This window comes from Acanthaster planci, linkage group LG06 (genome assembly GCF_054643075.1).
Source record: "Acanthaster planci isolate LZ-2023a linkage group LG06, COTS_SCS, whole genome shotgun sequence".
Lineage (NCBI taxonomy): Eukaryota > Metazoa > Echinodermata > Asteroidea > Valvatida > Acanthasteridae > Acanthaster > Acanthaster planci.
Genome location: NC_141782.1, coordinates 21,243,069 through 21,264,435, shown reverse-complemented (window position 1 = coordinate 21,264,435; position 21,367 = coordinate 21,243,069). Strand labels below are relative to the sequence as shown.

The 21,367-nt window shown below is 41.4% G+C and overlaps 3 protein-coding genes across 5 annotated transcripts; 2 read left to right on the top strand and 1 right to left on the bottom strand.

Annotated features, from left to right (window-relative positions):
• The first annotated feature begins 964 nt into the window (after nucleotides 1-964).
• Nucleotides 965-3,120, top strand: LOC147798944 (uncharacterized). The gene is made up of 4 exons (XM_087138198.1): nucleotides 965-1,619; nucleotides 2,425-2,568; nucleotides 2,700-2,754; nucleotides 2,894-3,120. The coding sequence occupies exons 1-4, from the start codon at nucleotides 1,272-1,274 to the stop codon at nucleotides 3,013-3,015; spliced, it is 669 nt and encodes a 222-aa protein (XP_086994324.1). The 5' UTR covers nucleotides 965-1,271; the 3' UTR covers nucleotides 3,016-3,120.
• A 369-nt stretch (nucleotides 3,121-3,489) lies between these two features.
• On the top strand, nucleotides 3,490-6,897 carry LOC147798943 (uncharacterized). Its single transcript, XM_087138197.1, has 6 exons — nucleotides 3,490-3,880; nucleotides 4,126-4,312; nucleotides 4,619-4,870; nucleotides 4,983-5,154; nucleotides 5,349-5,497; nucleotides 5,872-6,897. Exons 1-6 carry the CDS (start codon nucleotides 3,623-3,625, stop codon nucleotides 6,030-6,032), a joined length of 1,179 nt encoding a protein of 392 aa, XP_086994323.1. The 5' UTR covers nucleotides 3,490-3,622; the 3' UTR covers nucleotides 6,033-6,897.
• LOC147798942 (scavenger receptor cysteine-rich domain-containing protein DMBT1-like) lies at nucleotides 5,992-19,561 on the bottom strand. Of its 3 annotated transcripts, none has more exons than XM_087138193.1 (9): nucleotides 19,247-19,561; nucleotides 14,596-14,922; nucleotides 13,797-14,126; nucleotides 12,824-13,135; nucleotides 10,915-11,241; nucleotides 10,417-10,593; nucleotides 9,573-9,728; nucleotides 8,760-8,881; nucleotides 5,992-8,377 (listed from the first exon to the last, which is right to left on the bottom strand). In XM_087138193.1, exons 1-9 carry the CDS (start codon nucleotides 19,305-19,307, stop codon nucleotides 8,012-8,014), a joined length of 2,178 nt encoding a protein of 725 aa, XP_086994319.1. In that variant the 5' UTR covers nucleotides 19,308-19,561; the 3' UTR covers nucleotides 5,992-8,011. The 3 variants fall into 3 exon arrangements, with proteins under 3 accessions (XP_086994319.1, XP_086994320.1, XP_086994321.1); XM_087138194.1 differs by having other exon boundaries at nucleotides 10,417-10,590; nucleotides 19,247-19,557; XM_087138195.1 differs by lacking the exon at nucleotides 14,596-14,922 and having other exon boundaries at nucleotides 19,247-19,559.
• Nucleotides 19,562-21,367: the final 1,806 nt, after the last annotated feature.

Genomic DNA, 21,367 nt, shown 5'->3' with positions numbered 1-21,367 from the left:
CACGCCTCTTTGCAATTTTGTCAAAGAGATCCTGCAGTTCGATTGCGAACTTCTTGTGAACTCAATATTTTTGTCTTCGTCTTTCACTCCCGAAGCACTGAATTATTACACCCACAACGGTACAGACCTAATGAGATAATCAGTTTTGAGTTTTGGTCGACAAAATTTGGGCATCAGGTCGTAAACACGTTTAAGTTTGGCATTACGTGTTTAATTCTTAATGTCCACACTCAATACGGGCGATTCACAATAGAGCGCCACTAAAAGTTTGCAACGCGTTGGCCAATCACAACGCGCGTATTGAGTTTACAAATTTGGCGCACTGTGATTTGCCAACGCGTTGCAAACTCTTGGTGGCGCACTATTGTGAAACGGCCGTATTGCTAAACATCTACAAAGAGTCTCAGCGTATTAATTATTTAAACATGTTTAAGAACTGCTAGTCAGAATAAGTTTAAGAAGTGTTAACTTAATACAGTATTACAGTGTCGACAATACGAAAACCTCAGTAGAGGCTTATCACGTGACTTAACATGACGGCCAAAGGCATTTCAGGAAGTATACCATGTCCGTGGAGGCGCGTGCATTTTCGCATCTGTATATTTCTATTGGCAGTTTCAGGTACGCAAGAATGTTAAGAGACTTCGAATGCGCGTGCGTTTCTGCGCACATTTGTGTAAATTGAAAGCTGATCGTCAAAAATCTCGTAACTGAAAATCCTCATACAATATGTACCAGAATGGTACAAGATGGACCAAAGTACACGCACACAGAAGTTTTAATTAAAGCGTATTTCCATATGCGTGTCAACACTTGCACCAAGCGTTGCGTATCTGTCGGGAGCGATTTTGACGGCACACGTGTGTTATGTGGGTCAATTTTTGTGTCCATGAAAGTGAAACGCATGAATGTATCGTGTACGTAACACACCCGAACAACGTACATACGAAAAGGCGCCTTAAAGGGTCTATGATAATGTGTTTTTTATTATTGTAATTGATAAAGTGTTTCTACCTGAACTAATTTTTGCCCATTTTACCTTTGCCTGCACTGCCTTGGTATCAATAAAAAAATAAAAACATGTTTGAGGGGTGACCAACACGCCCCGCCTATCTCCTCATTAACATAAGAATGTGTGACGTAAACTCCGGAGATCGGCATACTTTCCCGGTTATACGTGGCAGCTTGATCGGCAGCGTCACACGCACTTCTTGTAAAGTTTCTTGAGATTTTCGCCGCACTCCTTCACGAAAATAACGTAGTTTTTCGGAATGCCACCGACCTGTATTGTTGCTGGCTGCAGCAACACTACCAAAGATGGTTTTAGTCTGCATCGGTTTCCATCTGACCCGAAATTTCGACGAATTTGGACGGCCAAAGTGAAGCTGACCCGAGCCAAGTGGTCAGGACCAACCGAGCACTCGGTGATCTGCTCCGCGCACTTCGAGCCTTCTTGCTTTGATCGAAACCCCAACGATCAACAACATCAATTTGGGATTAAGTTCAAGGCAATGCTTCGTCCCGATGCTGTGCCCACAATATTTCTAACAAGCAAGAAAAGCGAGCCGGTACTGGAAGAGAAGAGGAAGGGTGCTTTTGCAAAACGCGAGCGACTCCGAGTAAGTTTTATCGTTTCTCACTTGTCATGCATGCACGTACGTTAGTTTCATCATCGCATGGTACATGCGTTTTGCAGGTGATCGTTTTGCACACGTTTCGTTAGGCAGGGTACACTTCACGTACAGTGTGCGCGCGTGTACGTGTGTACCGGTCACGTTGCTACCGGGTGGGTGCGTAAGTGTACATGTACATGTATGGTACATATCCCACCACGTCGTGGGCTTACACGCACATGCGTGTACACGGATACTTGTACATGTACATGCACAGATCGCCATGAAAACACGTACTTCACAAATGACAACTATTCGCACTGCACACTCCACGCACTGTCCATGCTGGCGACTGCCCAGAATTCGATTTTGGTTGTTTATTCTGTTGATCTTAAAGCTAGAAATACTGTGCAGAAATAGAAACCCACTTCAATATTTGTACATTTTGATAGGCTAATGATGGGGCAGGGTTGAAATCGGTCGACACTCAACACTTTCTGTTGACACAAATCTGGTCACTCACTGATATACAAAGTGCAGTTCTTTTTCAATCAGCGTAAACCTTGCTGATCGTGCCGTGAAGCTGAGAAGCAACAATATCATTAACTATACGGTTTCTGTCCCTTTTTGTTTCTTTTGCTTTTCAAAAAATTTTTCACTGTTATAAGCACAACTGTGGTAGTTTGAAAATGACACTCGTTTTACTGAACTATTCCTCCTAAGTCCTATTCATTTTAACAAGGACTAATTTTAGCATGGAGCTATAAAAAGGATTTTATTTAATTTGTTCTTCACTGGAAACTGCTATCAGGTTATGGAGGATGTGCTTCCACGGAAGCAAGCCAGAACAGAGAGTGACCAAGTTGGACAGGTTGAAGATAGAACCTTGTGCAGAGAGAGTGTGCCAGACCCAGAGTCTTTTGCCAGTTCTAGTAGCATGATTCCAGTTGTGTCGGTAAGTCCATCACAATCATGTGCTCCTTTCAACTATTGTTGAACATTCAAGAGGAACAAATGGGTATTGTTCTTTCAGTATTTTCTTTGGAAATGTTTTTTTAATAAGTTTTTTTTTTTTTACATGTGCAGACGGTGGATGCTGCTTGTCAGACTGATCCAGTGAAAATTCTTGGTTGTGATATGCGTAAGTATCAAACTGCATTGGAAATGTATATTTTTGTTGTCATCTTAATTTACAAAGGGCATTTTTTTCTTGTTATTCTGTGTTCTTGTTCTAGTCATAGTTCATGATAAACAACGAATTTATTCATTTTTTCTGACAGATACTGATGCCGGAATACAAGCTGTTCCCGAAGTCGATGAAGCTGGGATACTCTGCAAGCTGCTTGATGATGCAGAGGTCGAGGAGGCACAAGACAATGAAGTTGAAGAATTATCGGGATGAAGATTTAGAAGAGGAATAACAGCATGATGATTCCGACTATGAACCATCCTCATCATCATCTTCATCATCATGTTCAGAACCTTGTCGCACCCGGTCATTCAAAAAGTAAGTACATGATAGGTGCAGTATATGAAATGAGAATTTAATTTATAAGGTTACAACAGACACAAAATGAAATGTTTTTTAAATTTAAAATTAACCTTCTCTCACCGCAGAGTAGAAAGTACTTTTCATCCCCACACTCACTTTAGTATCACTATGGTTGACCCAAATGCCATTGATTTTTTTTGTAAACAGAAGGGGGAGAAGTCCATGGACAGTTCCAACGTCATCAGATGTTCCTCCTCAAGATCATCCAAAATACATCGTGTTTGAGGGGGATCTCTTGAAACTTTTTAAGAAGTGTTTTAAGTGCGGCTCGAGGAAGGTCAGTCTGACCAAACGAACTGTGGGGACTTTCCTTTCAGTGTTTCAGCGATGTGGGGCCTGCAAATCCAAGGAGACAACATGGAGTTCCCAGCCTTGGCTAGGTGCAACACCTGCAGGAAATCTTCTTCTATCTGCAGCTGTCCTGTTTGCTGGTGCCAGCCCATCACAGGCTCTCCGCATGCTAACCAGTATGGGGGTAGCTTGTATTTCGCTGCGCACTTTTTTTTCCCACCAGAAGAGACACCTCTTGCCATCAGTTGAAGCGGTGTGGGCGCAACACATCACTGAAGTAAAGCTTCGTTTGAAAGCGGATAATCAAGAACTTGTCATCGGCGGGGATGGACGAGCAGATAGTCCGGGCCACTCCGCAAAATATGGGAGCTACACTGCCATAGAACTCAACGCCAACAAGATTGTTGATATACAGCTTGTACAGGTGAGTCTTTGTTCCTAAAGACATTTAGACTTTATGTACATACGGTGGTTTTCAGCAAATGGTTCTTGACAATTTGTACAAGCAAAAGGATGCAGTCATTTCATTAACTTTATTCTGTATAAATAGTCAATTTAATAGTTGCTTATTTCAATTTGCTGCTGTGGCTGCGCCTTGATTGATTGCCTCAGATTGAATGTTTGTTACTAATATTCGGTACATGTATTTGTTACGTATTCATTTATTAGTGCAATGAAGTCAAGAGTAGCTACCACATGGAGCTTGAGGGCTTCAAAAGGACAATGGCAACCATACGTGAAGCTGACCTCACTGTCACCAAGCTCATCACTGACCGTCATCGCTCTTTGGCCAAATATGTGCGGGAACATGAGCCAACAATTCTGCACATGTATGACGTCTGGCATATAGCAAAAGGTACCGGTAGTTGCAGCTATAGATTTAAAGTTATATCCCACCATCAATATTCGTTTTTATGACCTTCGAAACCATTTGTCGAGACTACAGGATTTCAACTGATTTCCTGAGAAATACATACAAAATAATTATGGCAAGAAATTGTTTGAAAGGCCCAAAGTATCTTTGCATAGTTTCAGATACAATTTTCTGTTACAACAATTTTCCTTTTTGCAAAAAAAGTGATGTCTGTCACTTGGCCAACAAGCGTGGGCCCTGACATGTTTAATCTTATTTTGTATCATTTATTTCTTTATTTTAATTCAGGGATCAAGAAGAAGGTCGATAAATTAGCCAAGAAGAAAGGGTTTGAGGGTGTGGCCGAATGGAAGAGGTCCATAAACAATCATGTTTATTGGTGTGCCTCTTCCACCACTGATGCAGAGGAGGATCTCCGGGAGGCCAAGTGGGCCTCTTTATGTAACCACATCGTTGGAGTACACCGAGGGCACTCTGCTCTATATCCTAAGTGTGACCACGGCCGACTTGGGAGGCGAAAGAAGAAATGGTTTAAGCCAGGTATTAAAAAAGAATTTACTTTCATGCTTTCCCTTATGGTTCTTTAATGTAGGAGTCATGAAGACTAATTGAAACAAAATGATCTTAACAAATCAGGTTTATGGCTTTGTAGGGACCGAGGAAACTACCCAGCTGTACCAAATTCTGGAGAGTACCTCATTGCTGAAAGACATTCGGAAAATGTCTTCCACAGCGCAGACGTTCTCCCTGGAGAGCTTCCACAGCCTGATAAACCAATTTGCTCCCAAGATGAAGGCCTACTCGTATGATGGTATGACTTGCAGGTCAGTAGAATTAAGGTGTTACTTCAATTATTTACTTAGTGCAAATGTTTTTGTGCATTCTGCTTCTCATGGAACTTTATCCAACTTAACAAATCTTTTGCCATCCCTTTAATTACCATTAATACTGCCAGTCCATATTTACTTGTATAAATTTTTACTTTTGTTGAAAATCCTACAATTGTTGTATTTGTTAGGCTTCACATTGCTGGCCTTCATTACAATGAGAATAGCGACAGAAACCAGGCTGTCACATCCAAGGGCACTCAGATGTTTCACCTCAGCAAGCCAAAGTTTAAGCCGGGGGAAGCTACAGTGAAACCAATCAAAGAAGCAGCTTCTTTTGGTAGGGGTCTTGATATTTTAATTTGTCAAGTTTTTCACAAAACCCATGCTTTGTAGATTGTAAATTTTCACCTAAAATCTACTTTTTTACAGAAGTGCATGTATGCTTTCGACAACATGTTCCTTGCTTTCGAAAAAGAATTCAGATGAGTTAGACTGTAGATTTAAAAACTTATCTTTCAACAGTTTGTGCTCACGACTGTTTTACATTTTTCAGGAAATACAGCTTTTTATTTTTCCCCCCGTAAAGTATGCCTTAGTAAGGGCATAAAAAGCCCATGAAATTACATTGAAAATTCGGAAGAGCTGTTGTAATAAACAATTTTCTACATGTACATGTATATTCAAAATCACTGTATTGTTTGTTCTCCTCAGGGTATGTCAGGACTCTGTTTATAGAGGCGATCCGGCGATGCTGTTTTGTTGTGCCCAACACTGCTGCTCAGTCTAAGCCCCCGACTATGGCAGAGAAATACACGTTTCCAGAGAAAGATGTTCTGATTGCAAGGCACAGGAGCAGATTTAATAAACCTTGAGAGTAAATCCCTGCTTGGTGTAGAACTACAAGGAATGATCAGAGATAGGATCTTAAATGTTGATTCATTTAAAGCCTCAGCTCATGAATGATACATGTATTTGCCGAAAACAAGTGTTCATAATTTCAGTCCTCAAATAAGAAATACTTGCAAATTAGAGACCAATTGGTCTTTTGGCTCAGAAGAAATTTTCAAAGGAAGAGTTTTTTCTTATTGATTATGTTTTTGGCATCGATCTCACTGATTTAGATTTAGGACTTCTTGATTTATGAACTAATTGATGTACAATATGAAAACCCACACAAGATCTTATCTGTGTGTGCTTCAAAGTGAACTAGAGTGGACGTGTTTCACAGGTAACTCGATGCTTGAGCTGATCAGTTCTTTCTTTCGATTGCTATTTATTTAGTTGCAATTTTACAGAAAAAGAAGACTGACTTCTTTCAACAAGTAGCAAGAAATGCATTTCAAGCCCTCAGTACACGAAGTACATGTATAAGCAAGGTGAATAGATACCAAATCCTTACCCTCACCCTTTTTAAAATGTCCTCCGTCACAAATGTTAAAGATCCATGACCCCCAAAATATATTGACTGTGACTAAGGCATTCATAGCCAGGCCAGATAAATGACTGACTTTCATTAGTCACAACCCTTACTGTCAGGAATGTGGCAAAGGGTATTGATTTAATTAACAAATCTTGCAATACAATTCTAGTATGGTAGACAACATGACTGGTTTTCAGATTTAGTAAGCCTATTATGTGTGTATATGTAGAGGGACCCAACTTCTTGTCTCTGCAATTGGTAAATGATAAGACTAATATTAAAATGAAATGACATGTATTTCTAGTTTACCGTGGTTTTAATAAATACACAGAAATAAGTCTACTATCAAGAAGAGATTTTAAAAAAAGTTGCACAGCTTTGCTGTGGGGAGTGAGCATTCCACTCGTACCTATGCTATTAAAATATCTTTTCTCAAATTAGGAATTACCAAAAACAGGAACAGCTGTAATGCTTTGCCCATTTATGCATCAACAAATCCTGTGTACAGAACCGCCGCCGTCGTCGTCGCCTCTCTCAGGCTCATACATGTACGGCCGAACCCCTAACTCCTGTCTTTCATAGTCACTTTCACCAGAAATCTCACCACTTTCATCTGAAGAATCTGTCGCGGAAAGTTCTCCGTCTCCGGCGGTTGAATATGACGACGAGAAATTCGCCATGTCCACTTTATGACGAGCACAATAATGCACGGTACGCCCTGTACTGTACTGTAGCTACATGTGCATGTCACACGCGCGCACGCACGGAAGTACACGTACGCGGTGTCCAGCTGCCTTATTAGCCTGGTACCCACGACGCACTCTGGGTACCAGACCATCTTACTGAACTCTTGATCTCCGGAGTCAACGTCACGAACAGCGCCACCGCGCGCTCTATTAAATAAGCAATTTTAATTCCAGCTTTTTTAAATTCTAATTTTACATACTGTAGACCACTCACAACTAAATAAAAACAGTTTATTTGTACAAAGAAGGTTTAAAGAAGCCAAAAAAAATCATTTAAGAGATTGTAAAATTTAATTCCGGCATAGACCCTTTAAGGCTAACTTTGCACCTATTTGTTTCAATATATAACAACTGTGTCTTTTTCTCTTCACTGAAATACAGAAACGCCTTTTAAGCAGGTAAATCGGTTTCATTGTTAATGAAGAAAATCCTGTTATAAACCCCTTTTTACAAATATTCCAATCGATTTCATCTGCTTTTTGTGTGTTTTATTCACAAATCCACTTTTAATTTTGTAAATCTACATCATTACTAACTGTTTTGAGTTGGATTTTACTCTAGCGAAATGTCATACCCAACCATTTAAAAATCACGATTATGCAAGATGTTTGGTGTTGGAATTACGGTCAAAGCCAAGCAAAAAGAGCCAAAGAGTTCTCTGTTGTTACTGCGTGGTATGCCATATCTACAACACTAGATATGAGGGGAGTTCATCGGTTGGGTGGTTATCGGGGTGCTGTTGAGTCTGCGATGGAGTGTGACACGGGTTGATTTCACTGGAAACCTGATCGAGCGTGTTTCCTAACGCAGGGGGGTTTGTGGAACATCGCGGGCTGGGCGGACAGGGCTGACTAGAAGGAGGATCTCGAAGACTGGGCGTAGTCAACGAACAAGGACCGCCTGAATGGACCACTGGGTAGGCTGATGACCCGCTAATGACGTCACTGTATGGCGGAGGGAGGTCTCTGTAAGAGTCGGACACACTGTCGTCTTGAGATGTTGCCCGGGCAAGTCCCACAATATCATCATGGGATGTCCGAGACCGAGAGACCTGTCAAGGAAGAAAATATGTACTGATGTACTGAGATTGAGTTGAGTTGGTTTGGGCCAAGGTGATAGTCTAGTACATCTTCTCATGGTCGCTTACAAAGATCCAAATACACAACGTTACAACTGAAAAGTTTACACATCCGCAGGCGTCAACAGGGGCGGATCCAGGATTTTTTCCGAGAGGGGTCATTCAATGTCTCATTTATTGCATTATATGACACACATTGTATAAAATGGTATTGGTGCACTGACTTAAGTGATTTTATTATTTTCCCATTTTTTGAACCTTGTTTTTAATCAAAGCCTAACCCCCGGATCCCTGCCTGATCAAAAAATGTCAGTGAGAATCAAAATACATGAATAGTATTACAAAGGTTGCGTACCTGTGGCGCCCCAGGCGAGTGTGTGACAGATGACGTGTAAACCTTGACACTCAAACTGAACAGGAGAACAACAGCGAAAATCCCACCGATGACGATACCCACAATTGCTGCTGTGGACCAAGCTGTGGGAAGGGGAACACAGATTAACGGTGATAATGGCGTCGTGTGATATCAAGAGTTGGGACCTCATAAACAAATTTAGGGTCCCTTGATCAAATTGTGCATGTATCAGTCCACAGAGGGCGTTTAATGACTTTTATACGCATTTAGAAAACTGGATGATGACGTTATGTTTTGTAAAAGTAATAAGAATACCCAAAACAATGAGACTGCACTTTCACAATTTTTCGAGTCACGTCTCGTTGAAGAATATTACATCCGGCTGAAAAAGGAAAATCGTACTGTGAAATCGATTCTCGAAAATTTTGAAAGAATGTCATTCTGACTTCCTTGCTCTACTCTTAAAAAGAAAAGAAACTTGAACAATGCCGTATTCCACAAGTGTTTGCCATCGTATGGTTGTGTAATTATCTTCATTTAATAAAGTAGGCCTCAGTAAAGGGCGTTAGTATAGACTCGATATTCAGACCAAGTTTTCAGTTTCATTACTAAATGGGTGATTTATTTTGTTTCGAAACATGAGCCGTTTTCTCCAATACCCACTCTTCTCATCTTGACTGTAGTTCGTACATAATCCCATATCTTTCTTATTTATAATTTTTGATGTTTGTGGGCGTAACTGTCGAAATGACACAAAAACAGCAGTGCTGAAAATGAAGACCTTAAAGTCCTGAGTCCTGACGACAAACTTACAGCCCGATGGGGATTGGATGCATTCTACCCCCACGTCATCTTGGTGAATACAGGCCATCGATGCGTCAGTATAGGAACAGTCATCCAACTTGCTCTCGTAACCGCTACAGATAACGTCACCAATTAAGATAGGAGCAGTCCCTGTACCCATGTACACTAAAATCAGGACAAAAATTGGACATGCTAATTATTATCACTATATCACTATTATACTTGAAATCGCAAAGCTTTCATTCATAATCAGAAGAAAGAGGTTTATATAGCCAAGTGCGACATTGCTTTGGAAATGACATAAAAATGGGTGAATCGATCCACGGTCTAGTCTGCCACAATAACGTTTTCGTCTCAGAGAGATATTAGTCTCAGGCCTGTTCAAAAACAGAAGACAAATGGTATTTCCTTTTTCCAGAACGACTTAGTTTTCTCTTAAATGTTCGAAACAGGTATTGTTGAAATTTTCTGTACGTGGGCAATGAAAACAGTGCAGCTGGGGGTCTGTGATCGTAAAGGATGAGAATGGATGGCAAACTGCAAGAACATTATGAGCCTCACGAAGACCGTCAGTTCATGTAGAACCAGTCATGCTGCAGAGCTATATTAATTTCATAGCTCTATATATGGCTAATGCCCAAAACAAGGAAGACACAAGGTGGAGTACAGGTACAAGGTGTCTCTTATGTAGGATAAAACTTTCCCCGAATCACGAGATACAGCAACAGTGTCCGTACTTATGTTCACATGAATCTAGGGTATTCAGTGTACCCGCTTTTACTCAATTTTAACTCGCTTATTGGCCTATTGGTGGGCAAGAACGCGTGGGTGTATCCGTGCAGTAAAAACTCACCCTTCTTTGACGACTTAGCGTAGCTGTAACCCAGTTGACCACAGACAACATCAGCTTCATCTTTACCCCAATAACCATTTCGATCGCAAATCGTTCCCCAAATCCCGCCTACATTTATCTCCACACGCCCTTCGTAGAGTGAAGCCCCGTCAACCAATCGCACAGATCCCTTTTCTGCTAAAAAGGAGAGACATTTTACATACACTGCAGAAACTTGAGTTTTGATGCCTTTACCATCTTTGGCCATTATTAGAGAACGCCGCAGCGTTTGCCCCTTGTGATTTTATGCGATTGTGGTTGCTAAGACAACGATGTGCATTAAGCCGATCAATTCGGAATTAATCACGCTAATTTCACGAATGAAAACAATTAAATTGGCATGGAAAATGTAAATTTTTGGTTCAATTGCCAACATGTTCGCCAGCAAGAATGAAAGCATAAATGTAATAAGGGTTTTTAAGTGCGCAAAGCAGCCTGAGCGAAAACAAACCGACATACCTCCGATTTCCTTTTCTTTGCAGACGACCCAAGCATACTCAAAAGGGCGGCACTCCCTCGTGAAGTAACTCTTCGAGCAGCCGTACAAGCTTTCCTCTACTCCTGAGCAAGTTACTTGTGTCAATTTCATATCCTCATTGCCTGGACCATACCATGCCTCTTTGAGGGCTGAGGTAGCGCCGCCGTAACCAAGCTGCCGGCACACAACCGTGGCGTCGTTTATATTCCAACCGTCATAGCAGATAGTACCCCAACTCTCGTCTAAGTAAATAACCACTCGCCCCTCTAGCTCATTGGCTCCACCCGCAAGATGTACATCATATTCATCTAAAGAAAACCATAGCACGATAAGCCTAGGGTCATTAGCAATATGGAATTCCATACTTGCCGTCGTGCGTCGCCCGTGGTTTTTTTTGTCACGATTGCGCAGTGGTATTTTTAACTTTGACCCTTGATCGTTTCACATGTACATGTCCTTGTTCGATCGATCCACCGTTCCTGACTCTCATTTTACCAACAGAACTAGAAGATGTAGGCCTACATGTATTCGTTTTTGCAAATTGCGCCAAACTCCAGTTGAAAGAAGAAATAATATCCTGACATCGGCTATTAAAGTAACGTGTATATGAAATAACATCATTTTGGCTACATGAATAAATCAACAAAATAGACTTTTGTTACGGAAGATTGTTTTTCTCGATAACTTAGTTACTCTAGACGTAACTTTACTCGTTGACCGCCAGACTTTAGGTCTATAGCCTATGTGATATTTCTGTCTGTCCCTGCACGATATCCCACAGAATGGAATGTAAATAATAGATTATTTACAACGTTTGATTCCCAATAGTTTTCATAAGAGACGAACTGATTCAACATTATTTTGAGGGCGGGTATACTTATGATGAAATCTGCTGTATACTCCAAATTAGACATGACTTTATTTGCAGGTTGGCTCACAGAAGTCTTTTAAACAGAAACGTTACTTGTTAGCCCCATAAATAATGCTGATGTGCTGGAAAACCTGTTCTCATTGGTCTATCCACCATGGCATACACACCCAGAAAAACCAACACGTCATATTTTCTGAAACTTAAACCAAGTAGTAATTGCCCCTTAACAATACATTTAATAAACAGTTTGTTATCCACAGCACGTCTAGTATTTCTGGATTTCAAGGTGAAATAGAGGACAAGATAGAATATCTGTATCGGTTGGCAGATTTCTTCCTGGAATTTGATGAAAACAAGTCGGCACGTTTTTACAGTATGCAAATTAGAATAACACTGTGGATAAGTTGGCCGAAACATTTTTGCTGAAAATGTTCTTCCCCAAAAAACACTTGGTTGAATTCTCAGATAGGCGATATTTTCTTGTCAAGGGGCAGGGGTAGTCTAGCATTATTGGAATTAATTATGTGACTAGTATATGCTTTGCAGGTGGGACTTGTACTTGCCTTATTCGGAAAAGAACTTTAGAAGTGAATGGAATCATCACATTGTCATTTGTTAAACAACGGCTTTTGCAGGTCCTATGCAACCCATTTGATGGGCGACGCACGACGGACGACGGGCGACGCACAACGGGCGACGCACGACGGACGACGGGGGACGCACGATGGGCGACGCACGACGGGCGACGGCAGATATGGAATTCCATATTAGCAAAGCAATCTCCGTTTGGACAGTGTTCAAGAGAACAGGAGAGACAAGGTAAAAACAGTTCAAATATCTACATCTTCATCTTAGTAACTACTAATAAATGTCCATCTACACGGTACAGACGTCATCAGTACATTTTAGGTTACCAAACAGGATTTGAATCAAGGTGTAAAAGACGGTTTAATCCACTGCGAGCCAGTCAGCTGTCAGAAGTCAGGTTATAAATAACGATGAATTCCTACGTTGGTTACCTGGTGGGCTACAGACGACCACGGCGTCTTTTGAGTAATCACAGTTGTTCACATAACCCCATGTACATTTAATCAACAAGTCCTCCGTGCCTCTGCAAGTAACACTGAATATGTCCCCGCTGCCTTGGCCATAGTTTCCCCACTCATCAGGGGCTGTGGTAGGCTTGCCGTAACCCAGCTGCCAGCACACTACTGCGGCATCGTCGATATCCCATCCCTCACCGCAGATCGTGCCCCAAGTACCGTCAACGTACACCTCCACTCGTCCCCATCGATCGATAGAGCTACCAACGAGCTGGATATCATATTCGTCTATGGAAAAATAAAAGCACAAAAACAGAAAAGTCTTCTGTTTGGTTTGCACACACCTTACGGGCAGAGTGAACCAATCATAACCCTAACTAGATGAAAAGACAGGTGAAAAGTTACTTTAGTCTGAATGAGGCGTCGATATATTTGCCATACGGGGAATATTTTGGACATCCAGTCAATTGTTGCTATTGTGACCAGCGGTAATTATTAGTATTATGTAATGTGTCCGGCGCGTATAATTACGTCAGACTACATTAAAAGCAGCACAGCCAAGGCACAAAGTGGCCGTTCAAATCTCCGGATCATTGTCAGCGCTGTCTCCTTTTATGCATTGTCAAAACTCCATCTATGAGAAGTGTTTGGCAGAAAACGCCTCCTGACACACCAAGGCACTGAGCAGTAATTCACTGAAGCACCCGTCCAAATTAAAACCAGATCTCGAAAATATTAAAAGAAATGCTACATAAAATATAATCCGGTACAATTTGCATGCGTATGCATGCGGACAAGAGGTGCATTCATCTACCGTTGGTGCAGTGGGTAAGGCGGTCCTTTGAACGCACATAGACGAGAAGGACTCCGTCTATCTGACTTTGCTTTACAGCGCTTCCCGAGTTTACTTTCTCCAAAGCTCGCGGGAATGATGCCTAATTCTGCCTACCTCTTTCATTGTTGCTACACACTACGCCAACCGCTGTGTATTGCAAACAGACGTGGGAGTCTTCATGCCGGACACACTGCTGTAAGTTGCTCTCCGATCCATTGCACCTGACGTTACCCAGAACGATATCTCCTGTGCCCCGCCCAAATTCGTGCGGTCTTGAAGTCCTCTTAGCGCTTCGAAAGCCCAACTGCCGACATACCACGCTGGCTTCATTCATCCCCCAATCGTTCTGATAATTACAGATTGTTCCCCAACGACCTTTGACGTACACCTCCACGCGGCCCTCCAGGGTGCTGCTACCACCCACGAGTAGAACGTCATATTCACCTGGAGAAAATATGATAATTGATGGGAGAGTACGTTTGTCAGCCAAAAAAATGACTTGCCAATAAACAAGTTCGAAATGAAATTGTATGGAAAGGGAATAAAAGTGTGAGTGAGCGGCCGCAGCCTCATAGGCTCAAACTATAAGGATGATAATGCACATTAAGTGAATAATGGGTAATATTGCACACTGCTAGGAACCCCAGGGACACATTTTGGTGACTTTTCATTCAACAGCCTGCTCACATTTTGGTCGCCTTTAAATGCCTTTCTTCAAATATACAGACTTTAGCTTTAAATTCTTTTGATGAGTCGTTTGCCAAATCTGGGCTTTTCCTCTATTAGGAAGACGGGATTAATTAAACACTGCTTGTACGATCAATTTCCCTGTAATTGTCTTTATGAGGCTTGATACTCAAGACAAATGAGAACTCCATCACTCAGGGTTAGTTGGGAATTCATTTTGATTCACCTGTGGTATAATTTGTTCCAGTGCAAATAACTCCAGCGTCTTGGGAGTGTGTACAGTTGTTATGGGTGTTCATCAGGCAACTGTGAAGATTGTCCTCCCAGCCTAGGCACTCAACATCGGCAAAAACTATTTTGCCACTGCCCTGGCCAAAATATGCGCCATAAACGGCTGACCAAGCCATGCCGTAGCCTAGCTGCCTACAGGTGACTGTGGCGTCAACCAAGTCCCATTTCTGATCGCAGACTGTTTCCCACGTGCCATTCACGTACACCTCAACTCGGCCCTCTAGACTATTGTTACCTCCCACGAGACGTAAGTCATACTGACCTGTGCAAACCAGACAAGAGTGTACAATTAAGAACTTAAAATTATACATTTGAAAACAGACCTCAAAAGTAATACTGTGTTTGTCGACGATTTAAAAATAATGAATATCAACATCTGTGCATATGGCACCACTTTCGAGCTTTTTAAAAGCGCTTAGGTCATTTTGATTCATATCCGTTCATCTCCTTTTCATCCATCTTATCGTGATGTCCTTCTGTCTGATCGTATGGACACTTGTGTTTTTTTCTTGACCTTTTATATGTTCACGGTCATGCAGGACGTCGGCTTTTTGAAAATCGAAAGAAGCGCGTTGACAAATAAGACTTAGCGTTCACGTGAAGAAAAGTATAGGAAATTTTTCAATACGTAAAAACCCTATACATGTAAACTGATCAATATGGCAATTGATTGACCAAGGTTGGACATCTTCTAATCACATATTGTGTTTAGTGTGGAGCCACTAGTAGCGACTTGTAAGGGTGTCCGCCACCTGACGTCAGCGTTGCGTAAGGAAACGTCAATAGCGCTGTTACTTTCTGCACTTTAGAGGTGGAAGGAAAAACCCTTAGAGAAATACTTGGGTGTACCCCACAAATCAAGTGGGGACTGAAAACCCAATGCTCGTGTGGGCTGGACCGGGAACCTTAGTCTGGCCTCACCGATGAATGGCGAGGAAAGAACCCCTACACCAACCTGACTCTCCTAAGCCAATTAATGGGATTTCTTTCACCAAGTCACAACGCATCGATTTTACAGACAAATTGGACAGTTTTTCTCACGGAGGCTTGGCAGTGGTGTGGGGTCAATCAATATACCTCCATGGGAGATACTGCCATTTTAAAAAGAAATTGAAAGCGCTCATTACATTTCAACACTTCCTCCTTTCGGGGGGCGCAGTACGGATTTTAGGGGTTTTTTTAAGAAAAAATATTTGGGAAAAAAAATCAAGTTTGGACCCGCGTTCAAAAGCTGGAAACCACTGAAGAAGGGGTGCGAGCCAGTGCGGTGCGTTTCCCGCACTGAAGTCACATTCGCGGTCTTCATGCGCAGATCCAGGGGAGGGGATCAGGGGTCTACCCCCCCCACACACACACACACACAAAATAAAATAACAATTAAACAATATCAGCAGTTTTAAGGAAGGTGGCATTCCTATAAGAGTTATTATTTTTGAACATGTTTAAGAATAGGAAACTGGCAACGCGTGTCTGAAGGTAGCAGGACAATGAAATGCATTAGCTGGGTGTTTGCCTGTATGCCAAAAAAATCGGACACAAAAAGTTCAGTTACAGCTATGCTCAAACACCTTCAACTCCCAGCACTTTGTCTGAGATTAGTTATGGTACTCACAATAGCCCACAATAATGTAGATCTGCAAGTTGAAGATTACCTGAAGTTCAACACGAGGGATGTCAACACTAGGAAAACAAGGTCCCACAAACCTCTATCACTAACAGTTCCTTCAACAAGAACTAAATGCTTTCATCAGTCATTCTTCCCTACAACAACCAGAGACTGGAATCAGCTGCCACAACATCCCATCAGTTCAAAATTCATCTACATTCAGAAGACAGACTGAAAAGCTGTTTGATTAGATGCCTCTCTGACCTCTGACCTGAATTGAGTGATGTTCCAGTTGGAGCAATTATCCAGATCCAGATTGACTACAGATCGAACGATGAAGCGTTCAGTTTTCGTTTCATACAACTTTTGACTTGTGGGAGCTTGCCTCGTGCTTTTGCAACACTTTTTTGTAGCGCGAGATTTTGTATTTCCGTCAATATTTCATCCTTTGTTGCGCGTCGTTCTACAGTGTGTTTTGGGTTGGCAGTGCAGTATAGGCCAATTAATGGACAATGAGGAGTGGGTGTAGGAATTGCTGTAAGTTATAACCATGGTAACTGTAGGCTTCTTGGGCCGCGAACTCAAGGAGTATTTACAAAGTGTGTGGGGGGGAGAGATATTAAGTCCTTTAGGAAAGAGTTCCACGTACGTGTACGGATGCCACTTGACACCCTGTGTACACCCTATGAGACTGATCAAAAAATTCTGTTTTCTCAGTAAACGACTTGCTATTTTCCCTCCTAATTTTAATTTTTATGGACATGTTTTTGCATTTTAATGGCTGATACCATGAATACTATAGGTCATTATAGGGAATAATCACTGGTGCCATATTTGGAACTCTGCCTTATGCTTGAATGCTGATCAACTCATACGACTGCCAACTCATACGCTGACCAACTCAAACACGTCCAGCAAACATATGTAGGAATTGGTCGGTGTACAAATTGGTCTGCAGACAAGTTATACGCATATGAATTGACCTGTTTCAAAGTCCCCATCGTAAAAAGATAAATAGTAAAAGACGTTGAGTGAAATAATTTGCTAATTTTTGTAATAACCCTTGTTGAAAAGTCATACAAAATAATTTGAAACATGGCACATTCAAATACAAGGTCTGAAGTAAAGAATGTTTTTCTGTATACGTTTTTGCAGTGCTATCACCAGACGTTTCCCTGCATATTTGCATAATGATGGTGCGGATGATAAACACTATTTAATGGCTATGGCATTGACAAAACTGTGAAAAATGATATGCACTGTTAGCTATGATTGGTCCTTTCTTACATAATTGTCGGTTGAAATACTTTGAAATTTTATATAAAAATTGTCCCTTCTTTGTACATACTGCAGGTTATGCCAACCACTGGTGTGGGCAAAACTACCACCATGAAGACCTCCATCTTCCCAAACGGTGCACCATATCCGTGCCATCATGATTGGTGACTCCCTGAACCGATGCCTGCAGGAGGACATTTCAAGCCGTGTACCTGTGCAGCGTGGATGTACTGACCTATCCAGGGGCCACCTTCGCAGGAAGATTGTACAGAGAGTTGTGAACTTGAAGGATTATGTTATGTCATTGACCCACCAGTCATTGTTGTCATTCACACTGACACCAACAATCTGCCGCGTGCTTTACTCCACAGTGACTTGAAGGAATTCAAGTCAATGGTTATAGGTTGTTTTTCATCATGAGAGATGATGCTTTTTTAAATCTATTATTTGGACATGATAGCTTTGCAAAAATGCTACAGCACAAAGACATCATGTACAGGGAACAGGTATTTCAGTGAGCTTTGAAGTTATGTAAATTGTTCTGAAGCAAATGAAGTGAAATATGCAATGCATATTCAGTGGTTATTGTACGTTGATATCTATTAAAATTTGTCTTTCTTCTACTGTGATGCTTTCACAATTTATTGTACATTACTAATAGTACTGTTTAATTAACTCAAACACTTGCCAGGCCTTGGACTGTTTTCTCACATGACAAGTGCCTTATTTTTTACAGAGGAGAGCATTATTTATATTTATTTTACTGCGTTAAAATATGATGCACATGGCTTTGTGAAAAAAGGAAATTAAAATAGCAGTACATAAGTGAATATTTGGATTTTTAATTATTGTATTACATCATAAGCATCTCGAGGATATTAATCTATGTAACAGTAAATGAAAGTTACATTTTGTATTTTTCTAAACCAAAGAGATTAAAAGATACATCACTCTGACAATAAAGTGACTTGTTTATTCTTGCCTGAACATGCTTGTAATTTGCTGGTATCTTTTTCTGTGTATATTTCATTTTCCTCTGTAATTTGGCAATCCAGCCCACCGTTACATCACAAAAAGACCCATCCCAAGTCTAAAAAGCAACATACACATCCTGGACCGTGCGTGTGACTTCATGGTGTAATGCATATTGACCAATCAGGAAGCCGGAGTTTCATGGAGGCCGTCCACGAACGCGTCATGGAGCGTGAACCGCGACGTTTCAAAGTTAATGAGGAACGTTGGCAAAAACTGTGTTTTGACCCATCTAGAAAAAATATGGGATTGGTATGCCTTAAGTATCCCAGAACATGAATGTATCTGCTAACCTGTACTAAAATTGGGTTGTGACAGTGTTTTTAAAGCGTGAAATTCGATGTCTTCCGTGACGCACAATTCCTCATTTCGAAACATTTTTATCTTCGCATTTTTCACATCTTTTCCTCAACAAAATCTCCGTCATTTCTTAGTAATTTCACAACAGTTAGCTAATCTATTATCTAAGTCCGCTTGTGAAAGGCTGTCGAATTTGCTACGCTGCCTCAGCTCATTACTGTGCATTAGACAGGTCAAAAAAAGTTCACTTTCCCACCTCGCCTCCATGGTAGCACGTAAACCGAACGAGTGTGCTGCGGACTGACGGCTTATTTTAACATAGAGGGTTCTTTTAATGTTTATTTGTTATTAGCACATTACGGTAACTTACTCAGTCCGTTGCTTCTTAAGACTACTGCGGTCAGAATGGTCGTCAACACCGGTAACCTCATCTCGTTGCTCTAGTCATGCCTTCTCTAGCTGTACCAGGTACAGTCAAAGGCTTCTGCAGAATGTGATTTCGAAACTTGGGCACTGAGTCACGTTATCCCATAAACAAGTGACACCCGGAGACCTGGAGGAGAAAAATAACACCGGAAAAATCCACACGACTGTTGTCACATGACTTTGACGGTCTTCACTGGCGAAGCCTGTATAAAGGAATCAGCGCACGCATATCATAGCCTGAGACCGAAGCTAGGTCGAGGTCAAACCTCAGGTGAATTCATTTCTAGTTCAGCGGTTAACACAGTAACACTTAAGTCGCACCGGTATTGAAACTGGTATTGGTGAATTAATATTCATCAATTTTTCTTAAAGCCCAACATCGACCCTTCGCTCTTCGAAGATACCCCCTCAATGACAGCCGCAAAGAAGAAACATAGGCTGACATTATGCCTTAATTGTCTCACACTTGTTTGCTGTAACAGTGCTTCGTGTCCACGTTAAGTTGGTAGCCTGTTTTTTCGAAAAATGGAGAAGGCGCCGGGACCACGGAGAACGGCGTGCGTCATATGCATATTATTATATTATGCTCAGAAAGCGTACAGTACGTACACTGTACATGTACATGTACTTCATTTATATCCGATGGCACATCGTTTTAACGTGGTCTCCTTTCCGCGTACTGTTTTTTTCCCGTTCACAGGTTTGGGGTACAAAAGCATTGCATAAACCTACACTTTGCTTCGAAAGTGAGTTGTTCTGTATATCTACAGTACTTCATTTAGTCTCTATAGATTTGTACAAATAATTTTTGTAACAATTTCAGCATTTGTAAGTCTCGCCATTGTCGTTATCATGATCACGAAAGGGACTAAGGGGCGAGGCACCCGGCGCGCACTCGAAGACCTGCCGAACATTCCTTCAAGTTCGTCCCAGCGATCCTTTTATACTAGAGGCCGTTACTACGCAAGAAGGGGAAGGAGTTGGTGCCGTTGCGCACAGCGGGAGGGAGGTTCAAGCCAGTGCCTACCGTACACAAACCCAAACTTTACCTTTAATGAATCTTCATTATATCAATACACTTTCTCATGCAAATAAATACCAGAATCAGCTTTGGTGCGTCAAAAACCGCCATTCAAACCACTGTCCATCCCACCATTTATCCTCCGTGCCAACCTCATTATTAGTAAACCAATTACTCGACACAAAGACCGGCAGCGTCTTCCGGAAACGTACAGGTGCCCTCACCAGTGAGGAAGTACAATATATTAATATTTTCCTACCTCCATGATATTGCCATTTGGCTATTAAACACATGTAGCTAAAAATGTACAACCCTGTAATATTCCCACGGTTGAGTAGAAGTCGACGACAGAGGCTTTTTACTTTTTGGGCTCTTTAATTATTTCAGAATTTGGAAGTGACGTGCGAATAATAGTACTACAGTAGATGTACAATGTACATTACTGTGACTGATGCTCAAGCAAGTGTAACGGGGGAAAACGACACACTCAGTATGGGGAACTCGCAAAACAACAAAAACTCTAACTAAACCAAGGATCTTTGAAGGAAAAGTCACCGGCAACTGAATTAATAAGGACTCAGACACCAATATTTGACTTAAAAAAGGATAAAAAGAATTTATTAATGAAAAAGTAGTGGAAAAATGCAAAAAACTAAAGGACTTAAAAGACTTAAACCAAAAGACTAAAAAAACAACAACACAGTATGTAAAATGGACCTAATAAGGAGAGTTTGGCCTTCGATCACACTGACACCGATGGCATAGAAGCAGAAAGGAACCTGACTCAAGCAGAAACGCACACTCCAGTTAGGAGGAACAAATGAACAGTGATAGTATCTCTGCTGGTCTGCTCTTCAAAACTAAGTCAAGTTATATGGGTAGAAGCAAGGTCCAAAGTAAATAATAAGGGGATACACTAACAGAAAAATCCAGGGGAATTCTAAACAAAATTGTATTTTTAGAGGGGAACAACTCCTATGAAAAGGCGCTAACAAAAACTACAACGTATAACAAGTTTCTAGCTCTGCCACAAGGTACCCTGAG

Bases quoted from the DNA above. Each gene is read 5' to 3' on its own strand.
- LOC147798944 (XM_087138198.1), top strand. From the start codon at position 1,272: ATGCCACCGACCTGTATTGTTGCTGGCTGCAGCAACACTACCAAAGAT. The intron at 1,620-2,424 runs GTAAGTTTTATC...AACTGCTATCAG, and splicing joins CAAAACGCGAGCGACTCCGA to GTTATGGAGGATGTGCTTCC. The intron at 2,755-2,893 runs GTAAGTATCAAA...TTTTTCTGACAG, and splicing joins AATTCTTGGTTGTGATATGC to ATACTGATGCCGGAATACAA.
- LOC147798943 (XM_087138197.1), top strand. From the start codon at position 3,623: ATGCTAACCAGTATGGGGGTAGCTTGTATTTCGCTGCGCACTTTTTTT. The intron at 3,881-4,125 runs GTGAGTCTTTGT...TTCATTTATTAG, and splicing joins TTGATATACAGCTTGTACAG to TGCAATGAAGTCAAGAGTAG. The intron at 5,155-5,348 runs GTCAGTAGAATT...TGTATTTGTTAG, and splicing joins TATGATGGTATGACTTGCAG to GCTTCACATTGCTGGCCTTC.
- LOC147798942 (XM_087138193.1), bottom strand. From the start codon at position 19,307: ATGAGGTTACCGGTGTTGACGACCATTCTGACCGCAGTAGTCTTAAGA. The intron at 10,594-10,914 runs GTATGTCGGTTT...TCTCCTTTTTAG, and splicing joins CAAAGAAAAGGAAATCGGAG to CAGAAAAGGGATCTGTGCGA. The intron at 8,378-8,759 runs GTACGCAACCTT...CTTCCTTGACAG, and splicing joins ACTCGCCTGGGGCGCCACAG to GTCTCTCGGTCTCGGACATC.